The following is a 15,895-nucleotide window of genomic DNA, read 5'->3' as shown; positions in this document are numbered from 1 at the left end:
CAGAATTGATTCATTCGACATTCCACTACTGATAGGCATTCACCCTGTTTCCAATTTTTCACTATTTGAGCAATGCACAAACATCCTTTTCCATATATCCTCAAGGACAAGTCTTTTACTTCTAAGAGGTTAATAACCAAAAGTAACATTGCTAAATCAAAATGGACACTTACTTTCCATTTTTATAAATGCTGGAAGATTGTTTTTTTTTTAAGTTATAAAATTTCACATTAAATCAGCAATGCATGACAGTACACTTTTTCCCACATCCCTGCCAGCAATGGTCTTTAACTTTTTTGTCAGTTTATGAGTAAAAATTGATGATCACATTGCTATCTTAATTTTGTGCTTCCAAGAAAATATAAAATGTTTCCAAGAACATTTTTTAACATGGGGCTCAATCCCAGGACCCTGAGATTATGACCTGAACCAAAGCCAGAGGCTTAACCCACTGAGCCACCCAGGAGCCCCACTAATACTTTGTGTATTAAACAATCCTTCCTTCTCACCTGCTAAGTTGAACCATTTCATGGAGTTAATTATCATGTATCCTGGAATCTGCTCTTGGATGTGATATTCTCTCTTACTCCTCTGTTTGTTCATTCTTATAATCAAACCATATATATTTGACTGCAGTAGCGATATGTTTTGTTTTGATGCCTGATCAGGTAAATCTTACTATTTTTAAAATGTTCTTGGCTATCCTTGGATATTGATTTAATAAAGTAAATTTTAAGATCATTGTATCCAATCCCCCAAATCCTTCTCCTTAAGAATACTTGTATTTTATTTGAAATTATATTAAATTTATAAATTGAGTTTAGATCAGTTTTATGCTAATTATAATTTTTTTCTAACACAAGTTTTCCTATTGGTAATGATCTTATTTTATAGTCTTCAATAAGACTTTATACTTTTCTATGTAATTTTTTCTATAAAAGAAGGAAGCTATTGATTTTAAAATATGCTGATATTTTTTATAACCAACCAACTTATAAAATCATATTTGGTCTTTATGTAAAGTCTCTTGGGCTTTCTATATATTTTAGTCATATTAATAGAGAAATAGTTTTGCTTTTCACCTTCCAAATTTTATATAAGTAATATAATTTTCTCATTGTATTTTCTACTGTCTCCAAGAAAATGTTGAATGATAATGTTGAGAGTGGTTAATCTGGTGTTTAGTTGAAATGACTTTACCATTGCATTGTTTAGAACATTTATATTATCTTATCAGGATAGATTTTTATATTTCTATAATATAATCTATTTCCTTTTTATTAGATGTGGCCACTAGATTTATTAAATGCATCTTTAGCATCCATTAACAGAATCAAATGAGTTTTCTCCTTAAGTTATTAATAAAATGGATCTTTTTTTAAAAGATTTTATTCATTTATTTGACAGAGAGATACATAGCAAGAGAGGGAACACCAGCAGGGCAAGTGGGACACGAAGAAGCAGGCTTCCTGCTGAGCAGGGAGCCCAATGCAGGACTCGATTCCAAGACCCTGGGACCACGACCTGAGACAAAGGTAGATGCTTACCAACTGAGCCACCCAGGTGCCCCAATAAGATGGATCATGTTGATAGATATATTGATACTGAGCCATTTTTGTTTTTTGAATCATATTTTTCTCTTTCCACACAGATGAACTCTACTGAATGCTATTTCAATAATTTATGTACCTTTGTTTTTAATTGAAATTTGGTTCTTGCTTTAAAAAAAAAACACACTCGTCAGATTTGGGTATTAAAGTGCACCCTATGTTGTAGGCTGTATTCTTTTTTTTTTTATATATAATTTTTTAATAAACATATATTTTTATCCCCAGGGGTACAGGTCTGTGAATCACCAGGTTTACACACTTCACAGCACTCACCAAAGCACATACCCTCCCCAATGTCCATAATCCCACCCCCTTCTCCCAAACCCCCTCCCCCCAGCAACCCTCAGTTTGTTTTGTGAGATTAAGAGTCACTTATGGTTTGTCTCCCTCCCAATCCCATCTTGTTTCATTTATTCTTCTCGTACCCACTTAAGCACCCATGTTGCATCACCACTTCCTCATATCAAGAAGATGTGGTATATATACACAATGGAATACTATGCAGCCATCAAAAGAAATGAAATCTTGTAGGCTGTATTCTTAGATGAAACCTAATTGCCTAAATTTTCGCTCTCTTATGATGAGACATTAGAGAGCTTCCTAAAACTTCTGGGCAACACCCATCAAATAAGATTTATATAGACATGACTATATAGACATATGACTATATGCATTGTGGACTCAATGCACTCAAACAAGAATTACCTGGCAACTCCCCCAACCACTGTTTCCAGTGATAGCTCATGCTCAAAAACTTACAAGAGTAAAAACTTAAAAGCCATTCTTGAATATTCAATGGAAGTAGGACTCAGTCGAATAAGAGTCCATAAAGAAACACAGGGTAAATTATGTTTCTCTATGTTGTGACTAACATTAATTAAGTGTCCCAGCTTTGAAAAGAGAATGGAAAGTGGCCCCGACCTCATCATTTCTATTTTAATTGGAAAAAGGCAAATTAATTCTAGGTATTGTTGTGTTGTTGTTGTTTTCAACTAGGTTAAACAATGTTTCTACAACTCACACATTTGTAGATAGCCAAGTGTGAAAATACTCAAAACACAGTTCTGCTGATCTACATGAAATAAGGATGTGGGCCCTTTATAGTCAAACAGCCACTCTGCGAAGGCCAAAGATTTTTTTAAGAAACATACTTTACTTCATGAGTCAATTTGTTTTCTTATTTCACTCTCAAAGAGCCAGTCTTTCTCCACGCCAACATCATTATTTTCTAATGGAAAGTAAGGAGGTATTGAATACTCTTTCCTCTATGGTGGGCGCTCAAACAAAAACAAAAAACAAACAAATCCCTGGACAGTTGATACAGAAGAAGTACTGTGCAAAGGCAGGCAGTAGCACAGAGAGAAAACAGGAGTAAGAGAGAAAGGAAAACCAATGTAAAGGGTAGCATGGAGTGTAATGTACTTGACATGTGAACAACAGAGGAGGGGAAAAAGGTAGAGATGGAAATGCAAATATACAGAGAGTAGGATAAGTGCTAAAGGAAAGAACTTAAATTTGTAGTACTTCTGCTTCTGGTTAAGACGCAAAAACTTGCAAGAGAGACCGTCGCCCCTCTAGGAACACTAGGAAGTCAGATACACTACCCAATCAGTTTTTGCTAAACCCATCAGAAAACTGAGGGTGTAAATAAAGCAAAATAAAATGCAATCCAGGGAATGACAGGCCCTTCTTGGAGGAAGAAATGCCCATGGCCCTGTATTATTCCTGACTGAGTAGCAGGGGGAAGACGATATTCCAAAGACACCAGCTGGATTTGCAATAAACTTTTAATGATCACATTACCTGGCATGAGAGATCTGAATCCCGTGGAGCCCTAGGCGTAGCATGGGTCTTGCCCAACCACCTACTCCTTCCCACTGAAAGTCACATACTTAAGGAGTACATTTCAGTATGCAGGAGAGCTGAGAGAATCACCAATGCGCTGCACAGGGCTTTCTCCAATGTGAGGCAGAAGAGCAGAGGTTGATTCCCCCCACCCCCAGCCCACCCCCCAACGCACAGTAGGCTGAAGCTTGAGAAAGAGGTGAGACTGCTACAAAACGAAAATATTGCTAGAGGAATCCAAGGCTCTTTTAACTTACAGAGACAATTAATGTGATTCACTACATTAACAGAATAAATAAGAAAAACATTTGAGCATCTCAGTATATACCAAAAAAAGTCACTTGACTAAACTCAACACTATTCTTGATAAAAACTCACAGGAAATTGGGGATAGAGGGAAATCCCTCAATCTGATAAAAGACATCTATGAAAAGCCTACAGTTAAGATCAGCTCTACTGAAAACAGGAGTTTAAAACTATATTTTTAAAAATACCACCATGAAAAACTATAAAAAATACCTAAGTCTTAAAATGTATTATGACCATACAAAAATGATGTGAACACAAATATATAGCTAATAAAATTTAAATTCCTATATAAATGGAATGATATGCCTACCATACTTACTGATCAACAGACTCAATATTGTTAAGATGTCCATTCCCTCCAAAGTAATCTACAGATTTAACACAATTCCATTCAAAATCCCAACAGTCATTTTGAAGAAGTTGAAAAGCTATTCTCAAATTTATATGGAAAAACTAAGGCTCTCAGAGGCAAAACAAAAACAAAAACTTTGATAAAAAGAACAAAGCTGACAAAGATAGAGGACTTAAATTACCTGATTTCAGGACTTACTATAAAACTACAATAGTCATGTTACATCATGAAGCTAGACAAAATGATCAATGGAATAGAACAGATCATCGAGAAGTAGATCTACATCTATCAGTAGACAATTGAATTTCTAGTCAAAGTACCCACTAAATTTAGTGAGGAAAAAGTATTTTTGACAAACTGCTGCAATAACTTGATATCAACATAGGGGAAAATGACTTTGACTCCTATCTCATTCATAAATGTAAAGGCTGGAACAATAAAACACTCGGAGGAAAGACCCTGGAGAATAGTCTCATGACCTAAGACATAATGATCTTTGGAGGCACAAAAAGCACTAATGAAAAGATTGATAAACTATACTCAGAATTTAAAGTCAAAATACATCATTTAGGAAATTATAAGACAAGTCAAAGAGAGGAGAGAGGACTTGTAACACATATATCCCCTCCTTTTTTTGGTAACACATATATTTATAAAAGCACTTACATCCACATATATGAAAAGTTCCTTTAAATTAACAATAAAAAAACTCACTTTTTAAAAAGGGAGAAGTCTTGAGCAGAAATGTCATTTGAAAAAAAAAAGAGGGGTTCCTGGGTAGTTCAGTCAATTAAGCAAGCATCTGACTTTAGCTCAGGTCATGATCTCAGGATCCTGGGATCAAGTCCTGCTTCTGGCTCCTTGCTCAGTGGGAAATCTACTTGTCCCTCTGCCCCTCCTCCTATCATTTTCTCTCTCTCTCTCTCTCAAATAAATAAGTAAAATCTTTAAAAAAAAAAAAAAAGATAGATGAATGGCCAATAAGCACAGGAAAAGGTGCTTAATGGAGTTAGTCATCAGGAAAATGCAAATTAAGACCCAATAAGATAACCACTTCATATCCACTAGAATGCTAAATGAAGATCGACATTATCATCATTGGTGAAGTTAAAACAACTCTCACGCAGAAGAGTAGAGTAAAGTTATACAATAACTTTGAAGAACAGTTGGCAGGTCCTAGAAAAGTTAAACATGCATCTGCCCTATGACTTAACAATTTTAACTCCTCAGTATTTACCTCTCAAAATAAAAACAAATATCTACATGAATACTTGTACGGGAATGTTCATAGGCACTTTGCTCATTGTTATCAAAAGTAAAAGTAATTAAATGTAGAGAAACGTAAATAAGAGAATGAATAAACAAATTGTGGTATCACAACAACATAATACTATTCTGTAACAATTCCATTTAGCAACATATATGAACCCCCAAAATATATGTTTAATAGGCACAACAGAACACATATTATATAATTTTATTCACTTAAATTTCAACAAGCAAAACAAATCCATGCTGGTATATATGGAAAAGTGGTTGCCTCAGAGTATGTCGAGTGGCTATTGACAAGAATGGGGCACAAAAGAACTTTCTGGAATGATGGAAATATTTTATATCTTACATTGGGTAGAGGTTATGTGGCCCCATGCAACTATCAAACTCATTGAACTGAAGTTTAGATCTATCCATTTTGTTATATATAAATTAATCCTCAATAAAATATAAATATGCTCTTTGTAAATACATACCATTCATCAACAGATAAAAAAGGAAGTGAAATTATTTGTGGAGGGCAGCAGCATTTTAGAATCCTCAACTACTTCTGTAAGGAATTGATAACTCCTCTTGCAAACTATGTTACAATGGAGACCAGAGCATTACAAAAGGCAAACTGAGCTAGCAAGCTGAGAGGACCATGCAGTATATATAACAGGAAAGGGCCAGGTGGTCAAAAGCAAAAGTTTAAGACATAAACTTAACCATTTTACAACAGGTAATAACAGCCATTCTTTCATGAATACTAGCTGGCCACTGCATAAAACTTATTTAGACATTTATAATTAGTTATTCATGTTTAATCTACGTGCTTAGACATTTTGGATATATTTTTTCCCCTACACTGGCATACTAACATTTTTTCCCTCAATGAATCAATTTTGAAGATCCAACTGAAGAATGCTTTTAAAGCATCAGCTGAAGTCAAAATGCCATCGTGTGGAAGTGGAAATGAGGGTAACCCTAAGAACATATGTATCCTGCAGAGAAGGAAGGATCTTTGCCTCGGCCTACTGAAGTTTGCAGAATCTCTAATTTTTCATCTTTAAAATGGGCAAGGTGATACTTCCCTCAAAGAATTTTTTGGAGATTAGAGAAGACACCATGTATAACATATTAAACACAGCGCTTGGCATGTTCTTAGTGATCAATTTTATCAATTTCTTTTTCTTACCAGCTGCTCTATATCTTCTACAAGGAGAAGACAGGCTTACAGAATTTGTATCTCAATGAATATAATTAGACCTAATCTTCTAAGAAGTTAGTGTAGAAAATCAAACAGAGTCAAAGTATACTAAATGTAAATCATTTTCTTTTCCATAGAGAAACACAAAAAACTTAGACACTTCTGTGTAAGGAATTGTGCTATAGATTAGCTTCCTTGGACATATAACTCACACAGTATAATAAATTTACATCCAATCTTGATAAGATCATTTTTTCTGAAAGGTACAAATGGAAAATTGCTAGTAACTAGCAGTAAAAAATATCCTAGGACATATATCCTCACCTGAAAAATGTTCCATATTTACTGTACCCAGGACTCTGTCCTATAAACTAGACATCTAACAAGTTGGGGGTGGAGCAAACATTTATTTCTCTAAAATCTAAACAAATGTGGCAATGTGAACTTTTGCAAAATACATAGAAATTCAAATTTCTATCATGAGCAAAGCCAATTTTGTGACCTAATTATATGTTAGCAGATTGATGGCTATCCTCAGTGTGGTGTTGAGTCTCGTTCAGTATCTTCCAAAACACAAGTTGCATGGGAAGGAAGGAAAAAAGACAAAATTTGATATTCTTTTCCTATGTAAATTTCACCCTCTTCTGAGTTTTTTCTGTAAGTCCCAGCTTGATTCCTTAGGGCTGATTGTATCTATGTTGTTTCAGTTTCCAGGAAGTTTAAAACAGAGCAATTAACTTCAGTATACATCCAGAAGATATATACTGTTTGAACACTTCACTGTTTGAACTTGGGCTCTTCTATCCTAGCCATAGGCTTCAATTTCAAGTTAAAGTCCCTACCCAAACAGCTGGATGGGAGAGTTGCCCATTCTGAGAAAACAGTTTCCTCACAAAGAGGAAAATAGTAAAAAGGTCCCTCTGATTTTAATAATGACCCTGTCATCCACCATAACCCACCTCCGCACCTGCCAAGCATTATCTATCCACCTGCCACAGTGTAAGACCTCCTGCGGTGAAGCAGGAGGATGAAGGATGTGGGAGGAGGAAACAACAATGCTTGTGAATGGACAGACTCTTCTCATTGGTTACAGTGATGAATTGCATATTTGCTGAAGTTACTCAGTGAGATAATCAATCTTAGGTCTAATGTTTAGAAGCATACAAGAACAACCAGTTACATAATGGCTGTATCAAGGGCATAGACGAAAGGTTATCATTTCTCTTTAAAAATATCTAATATTAATAGGCATTTTAATGGATATGAAATGGCAAAGTAACACATTTATTTGACTGATGAATTCCAAGTAATGATAAATTCAATAGGAACGGGCAAGCAACTTAGTCATCTGACTCAACTCATTAGTTTTTAGTCAGTAGAAAATCTCATTGTTCTGGGTCAGCCTAACATGATCAATGATTTGTTAGGATCAAATATTTAAACTACTTTTAAATACATGCAGAAAATTTATTAATTTTCTAAAACACATATGCATATTCTCATTTCTTAGGCCTTAAAAGTGATATGATCTGAAATTTTTTAGGTTGTTAAGTGCTCACAATTATAAACTGTACTTGAAGACCACTTCCTGCGTCCCCCCCTGCCCACCCCCAACCCAAAGAAAATCTTAAGAAGTCAGAGAACAAGGGCCAGGATAAAGACTGTATGTCCATGAGTACTATTAGCATATTAATAAACTGTATTTCTATTTACACTTCCATCACCGGGGCTAATTGTTAGTTATTTTGAGGAAGAGGTTATGCCTTAATTAACAGCTCTTAGTAAGTGAAAGCTGGTTGCATTTCTTAAGTATGTTCACATTTCACAGTCTTATATCATAGCAGGGATCCAGTTCATCCAATACTTTTATGTGATGACACCTCTGATCAAGGAAGGAAGTCTTTAAAAGACCTTAAATAATTAGCTTCCAGAATAGAAGCCGACAAGAAGCATAATTAATGAGTAAGCTAATTATCTATCCATAAAGCATTAACATCCATGCACATTTTAAATGAGGGAGAGTAAAGGGAATAGAAATACCTTAGATATCTAATATTTCTCTCATGTTTCTAAGGACTTCACAAACTCAAGAGTTCAGGAGAAACATTCATTTCTGTAACATTCATTTCTGTAAGGTCTAGAGGTTCCTAGACCTCTGCCCTTGCCATAGTCTACCCCCAACTATGCCTTGGGACTGCTGGGGGGACTGAATCTGATTGTGTGCTTGGAGGAACAGAAAATCCCACAGCTCCCATCACCTAATCATTTCTCTGCTTACTAGTCCCCTGCACAGCTGCATCAACTCCTCCCACTACCTATTTGAACCATAACCTACATGAGGGCAGAGTTTAAAGTGACATTTTCCCCAGACAAGGTATGGGTGATTCTCTATGTCCAGCAGGACCGCTTAGCCTCAAAAGGAACTCTGGTGGAAACTAAAGGCCTCTTGGCCTTCAGAGTGTTCCCTGACATGTGTTTCCTATGGATGATCAACAGTGCCATGCTCTCCTGCCTTGAAACCGACAGAGCTTCACCAGGACTGGAAAAATTTAAAGGAGAAAGCCCCTTTTAAGCCATTCCCTTTTCAGCACCTACCCAAGAGCATTATCTTCTGTCCAGGAATTTGAAGAATGGCTTCTAGAGACAGTGTGGGGTCCTTGACTGTCTAACCAGGTAGTCTGATACAGATGGAAGAAAAGTCAGACACTGCAGGAAGACCAAAGAATTTAGGACGAAAGAGCATGACCTCCCCACAAGGAGGCCAATTAAAACGTGTGCCTAGGGACACTTGGGTGGCTCAGTTGGTTGGACGACGGCCTTCGGCTCAGGTCATGATCCCGGAGTCCCGGGATCGAGTCCCGCATCGGGCTCCCAACTCCACGGGGAGTCTGCTTCTCTCTCTGACCTTCTCCTCGCTCATGTTCTCTCTCACTGTCTCTCTCTCTCTCAAATAAATAAATAAATAAATATCTTAAAAAACAAAACAAAACAAAAAAAAGTGTGCCTAGTGTTTCTCGTTAGCCCCTCTGTTTGCTTTGGTGCCAGGAACAACTTCAGGAAAATAGAGGGAGTGTCTCTCTACACAGTATTGTCCAGGAATAAACTGTCCAAATAGAGCACTTTGTCAACCTCCTGTTGTAGAATAATTACAGCATCCAGAAAGTTTTAAAACAGTATAAAAATTTCATCTCTTGTCCTTGCCTCATGCCTACACTATGACTCCCTCAACAACTTCTTAGACCAACAGCAGAAAGATCAACTAAGACATCAAGCCAGCCTTCCTGAGAAAGAGAAAAATCTCTTCTGAAAGCTTTTGGTCCTAACCAGTTGCCAATTTGGCACTAAACCCAATGAATTGGGCGTGGAAGGATGTGGGGTGGGGGGGATCCTGAGTAAAATATAAACATAAGACAAGCATAAACAAAGTATAAATGCCCTTTTTGAAAAATGCCAGTTATATCCAACCAAACCCAATAGTTTGGAAAAGCCTAACTCCTTCTCCCACTGCCCCCTGAAAAAGAAAGAAGTACAGTACTTACAGTGTCATGAGATTTATCCTTGACATCATAGACTGTTAGCTTTATTTTGGTCTCCTCATAGATGGGATACTCAGATGGGAATGTGACACCAGTCAAAAACAGTGGGTCTCTTGTTCCCTGCAACAACACAAGCAGACAACTTTGATTCCATAAAGTAGCAACTGCAGTCGGCAGCATGCAGGGACACATGAGAACACAGCAAGTGTGTCTGAGTCTGTCTGTTTTTCTAGGAAATAGCCCTATTGGAAGAGAGATCTGAATTGCCAACTGATGCTCATGGGTGATAGCAAGGCCCAGAGCCCAAATTCTGATAGAGCTATCGATAGTAAATGGCACGGCATCAGTGTCCGTGCTGCTAACAGTCTGGAAAAACAATTTATTTTCATTATGCAGAATCCTTCCTTCAGGTCAGTTGTCAGTCCATTTAGAATAGATTTAATGGATGTGACCTGAAATCCATGCAAATAAGCTAAGATATTGACTGATCAAATTAAAATGAAGCTATTTTCTCATAAACTACCATTTACTTCCTTTCTGTGATGATTCAGTTGAAGGCCATGCTCTGATAATGTCCATTTGTTTTTAGATGTTCAGCTGTGTTTTTTCTCAGACTGATCTGAAAACTAATGAAAGAAACTAAATATGATGGATTTGGGCCTATGAAATTACTAATAGGATGCAGTGCCCTGGATATTTCCATGCCTCAGAATTAATTTTGAGAGAGCTGACATCCAACATTAAATTTTACATCTATATTGTCAAATATCATTGAGATGTTTGCTAGAATTTAGTAAACCAAGTGTCTTTGAGTTTCTGAAAGCCCGAGTTATTTATTTAGTCATTCATTCTTTCTCCTTTTACTCAACCAATACTTCTTTTTTTTTTTTTTCGATGTTAAATTATTTATTTATTATATTTCCAGGGGAAAGGTCATTATCCCTTTTCTAAGTATAAAGTATGTTGTTTATTTGACCCACAACTATCTCTCATTGGTCTGTGCCAATGATTTTAGTCATTATAGTTACTTGTAGTTACTGATGGAAATGATTAAACTATCCTCAAGTGAAAAGTCCAAAAGAAAGAATAAATTCTGATTGTATGACCTGGTCATAGAAGAAGACCTACTTATGCCACTATTATTTATTCAACCAATACTTCTTGTTCAGCTCTGTGTTAGGCACTTTGGAAAAAGACAGTCAATAAAACAGCCCAAAACAGCTATGTGTGTTCAAACATAAACAACTGAAATGTGTCAAAATCACTTCTTTTAAGTTTTGACAATATACATATATTTTAAGAATAATGAAACTGGAACGATATTTGAAATTTTTTTCATAGAAATGAACAATTTTATAATTTTAGTCAAGTTTTCGCGGTATGAATGAGAATATTTTTGTTAATTCAACTACAGCATTAGCATTGGAACCTAAAGTTTCCAAAGGGCATATTCAAGGCTACATGCAGGAACTGGGTCATTCCCATTAGAGAAATGAGTCGAGTTCAGTCTGAATCATTTATTCCGGCAGCCAGGCACAGGCTGGCACTGAGCAAACCCAGTCTGGGGCAAGCTACTTCATTCCTTACAGAGAAACTCCTCGGTCAAAACAGACAGGGCTTACAAGTCTGAAAAAAAGCATGCAGAGCTAAGGAGTTTGAAGCACACTTTCTGTAGTCCCAGATGTTCCAGTATTTCTCATTCACTAAGTTCGTGAAATAAGTGTAATGAGAACAAAATAATCAAAAGGGAAACACTTCCTCTTTTGAATCTGATCCAATACAATAACACGTTTCCTCCCGACACATATTGAATGTTATATTAGTAACAATAAATGTAAATAGGAAATCTCTCATCTGATGAGTAATATTTACACCCTTCAGCTAGAAACATTCCAATTTCTCAAATTAATCATCTACCTTTCTTTGAAAAACATGGTACATTAAAAAGACACACAGAAAGAGCAAATAATATAAAGTTTCCATCAGCAGACTGAAGAACACAGGAAAAAATGAAAAGTACAAGAACACTTAACTTCTCTGGGGGTACTTTATGACTCTTTTAGTCCTCCCAAATTAAGTATTCGTTACATTTAATTTTATATATATATATATATATATATATATATATATATATATATATACATATATATATGTATGTATATATATTTTTTTCTCCCCCCCTCTACTCGGTGATTTAAGGATCCAAAGTAAGATTATTTTTTTTCTCCTTACTAAAGAAAAAGAAAGTCTATGAAAAAGGCAAGCTTTTCTCTCATCTGTTTATTCTGGTAAGTTAGCAATGCTTCATAACCTCAGGTATGCTTTCCTAAATAACAGAGGACAGGAACATAGCACAGCTGCAGGCCGGGGACTGACTAACTTCAGCTGTTTGCTCAAAGTCACAGAGAGGCTGAGAAGGCGACAGCGCAGCAAAGGAAGGCAGACACCCAGCCCGCTCACTCACCTCCACAATTTCCGTGCTCGAGTATCTTGTCAGACCCTGCTCCGCGGGGTGGATGACTGAGATCTGCACCAGGGTGTTCAGCTTCCGATCACGAACGGGGGCCACCAGATCCTTGCATGCTGGCAATGACAGAGCAGAGAGAGAGAAAAGAAACTAGCACCGTGTCGCAGGGAAAACTTCTGTGCGGAGCTGGAAGTAAACTTAGCGACGGCGCTGAATGAAATCTCCTGGGACTCAGGCTGATTTTTACAGAGGAAGTCCCTTGGAAGTACCTTACAGAAATAGGAAGTCACGTGCTGCAGAGCTGAGAGTTCATTTCCACTGACCACGGTTGCCGCTCCTGCTAGTCTGCACCGCCCTGGGATGCCAGGTCTGACGTGTGACTCCACACACAGCTCTGGGACTTGAGCGACTTTAATTAGTCATGAAACCCTGGGCTTTAATTCACACTCCCAGACAAAGTAAGCTGAGTTGCGCTACATCCAGGAAACTTTATGCTGTTCCTTATTGACACTGGTGGGAATAGTTCAAATGTACCAGTGCACCCTGTCTTGGCTCTAGTGATCTACTGGATATGAATAAACACAGCAACAGAAAACTGGGGAGAGCCCCTACCCCACCAAAGCTGCACATAAGCCGCAGGCAAGCGGCAGAGGAGGCAGAGGAGGGGTTAGAAACGCCCTCTGTCTGGGATTCTAGCCAAGTCTGGGAGGGAGAAATGTGGAATAAGGATGGGTTAATTCTTTGCCCAGGAGCCACAAATGTAGGAACTTTCCTTTGAGACACCAGGCTCATATTACAGAAGCTCAGCACCATACCATATTTCCTTGAATATTTTCTCCTCCCACAATCATTCCCACAATTCAGGGGGGAAATCCAAAAATGTATTCCTTTTCAGCATGTTCAGTGTCCCTTCTCCCCTGGCTTTGAAATAGTAGTTTTACTACCTGCAGCTGGATGGCTAAGTCTGCTATAAAGTGTCCTCATCAGAGGGGGTTCGAGTTATGCCCAGCTGGTGTCTTAAGGCAGGCTGGAGGAGACTGGGCTCTTCTGTCTGGGTCCCTGGGTGAGAAGGAGCTGTGCTCTATTCCATCCTTAGCCTACACTTCTGACTGCTGCAGGAAGGGACAGAAGGACAGTGCATTTAAGCTATATTCTGTCACTGCAGCAGTTTACAGAACCTTCATCTGCTGGGACAGAGGTACTAGGCTTAAATCCAAAACTTGAAAGCAAAGGAAATTTTAAATGTAATTATCACCTTCAGTGGCTTACAGATCATCTCATTTATAGAAGCAAAATGGGATAGAGGAAAAAGCAGGAGTTTTGGGGGGCGCCTGGGTGGCTCAGTGGGTTAAGCCTCTGCCTGCTGTTCTACCTACTTGTGATTTCTCTCTCTGTGTCAAATACAAAGATAAAATCTTAAAAAAAAAAAAAAAGCAGGAGTTTTGGGATCAAACAGGTCTTTTTTTTGGCTAGTTCTAACAGCTAGGCAATGCTGGGCAAATTTCTTACCTTCTTAACACTTCTTCCCAGACTTTGAGATCCTTTTAGTCCTGTATAGTATTTTGTCATGATTTTTCCTTATTTAACCCACCTCTATTTAAATGCCTCTGGCAATACAGGAGAGCTTAGGAAAGCATATGTGGAAAAAGTAACAGCGACAGTTTTGCCCCTCCCTATTTTTTTTTTTTTGAAGCATTTTGCTAATTATCTTTTGATTTCTCAAAACAGAACTTTGAGTTACTCTCTCAGTTTTACATATTAAGAACAAGAGGCTTAAAAACAGTAGGGGCTCACATTTCCATTATTAAAACCCTGGTGGTTTGTTTACATCATTCCCCATTAGCTCCATTTCTTTTCTAGCATACTGAGTTCCTCTCCTCCCCCATGGCCTCTCTCTTCTGAAGACTCACTGCCATGATTCTCTCTTGTCTGACCCAAGAGATCTACAGTTTTAGGAAATACTGATGGGAGGTTTCAACATCAATATATCTCCGGAAGGGGAAAAAAAAGTTAGATTTAGACTTGTACTGTTCTTTGATGGTTACTCTGATCATCTCCTCTACTTGCCTTGTGAATGTGTTTAACTTCATCACTCATTCGCTTGGTTATCTGTTCAGAGTGTACAGCTTTCTCTCCACTTACAGATATTGACTCTATCTGTTCCTGGATTTTAAAGCTAGAGTTTATTTGCTTCAAACACATGCATCTTGCCCTCTTCCTTGGTTGTAACCTCATTTCTACCTGATGAGCTTATGACACCTTTGCTCAAAATAAGTTACTCCTTTTCAGATTTCTTATCAGGCTTGACTGTGGGCTGTGGTTGTTTCCCAGAAGAGAGCAGCTGTTCTCCATTTTATCAGTGAAACTCTCAGACTTACTCCTAATAAAAACAGAAAATCTTCATTAAACTGAAATGTTCTGTCCAACCCAATTTACAGATATCCCAATACAGAAGAAGTAAAAAGAGCAATAATGGCACTTTGTAATTCTCTATTTTCTATATCTAAAAACAGGCACAGAAAACAAAAACGGAACTCACACCTTAGGTAGCCCATAACTCTTTTCTTCCCAACAGCCCAGAGGATTTTCTGTTCCCTCATGCCTATGCAGTAAGATATCATGGAAAGACCCTGAGATCATTCAGAATTCCTGAGCTGTATTCCCACATTCCTTGTTTTTTAGTTATGTGATGTTATGTGACAAGCTCTTAGACACTCAATTTCTTCATCTGTTTACCTGTCTCTCAGGGTGGAGTTGAAAAAGATTTTAGACCCTTTTTATTAATAGACTTTTCTATGAAAAATAAAGTTTACCAGTATCCTTCTACTAATATTTACCAATGTTAATATCATTTACCAATATTTAGTGTTTTATTATTTTGTAAAATATTTTTTATTGACTCAGTCATATTCAGATAACTCTGTAAACTCGGTCACCAGGTCCAAGATTTCTTGCTAAATACCAAACTAGTGCATGAGTCATTGCATTTCATATAGTGAAACCCATACACACCATGGATCTATACATACTGAAACTGTCCCACTGGAGGGTGATAAATGATGAGTGATTGGATTGCTTCATGGAGCTATTACTCATTTGATCACCATAAAGTCTAACCTGCATAAGAAATATTTGGTAGCCAATAAAGAAGCCTGGAAACTACATTTCTCAGTCTTCCAACCATACTTGCCACTGCCCATTACCCAAACAAAACTCTCCTCTACATAAATGGCATTTCTCAACTCAGAAGACTAAAGGCACACTTTGGGTTTTGCTTCTCTTGTTCTGTTTTATTCATTTAAAAATTTCTTGAAC

At 37.4% G+C, this 15,895-nt stretch overlaps 1 protein-coding gene across 13 annotated transcripts in view; it reads right to left on the bottom strand.

Moving 5' to 3' along the window:
• Nucleotides 1-15,895, bottom strand: part of INPP4B (inositol polyphosphate-4-phosphatase type II B) — an 837,179-nt gene that overhangs the window by 336,952 nt on the left and 484,332 nt on the right. For 10 of the 13 annotated variants that reach the window (XM_082727238.1, XM_082727234.1, XM_082727229.1 and 7 more), the window contains 2 exons: nt 12,578-12,696; nt 10,117-10,233 (listed from right to left, as the gene is read on the bottom strand). In XM_082727238.1, the coding sequence (XP_082583364.1) occupies nt 10,117-10,233; nt 12,578-12,696 (236 nt within the window). The other 3 variants (XM_082727232.1, XM_082727230.1, XM_082727233.1) reach the window with 3 other exon arrangements.

This window comes from Mustela nivalis, assembly GCF_964662115.1.
Source record: "Mustela nivalis genome assembly, chromosome: 4".
Lineage (NCBI taxonomy): Eukaryota > Metazoa > Chordata > Mammalia > Carnivora > Mustelidae > Mustela > Mustela nivalis.
The sequence above is the reverse complement of the archived record's forward strand: the minus strand, read 5'-3'. Positions and strand labels throughout refer to the sequence as shown.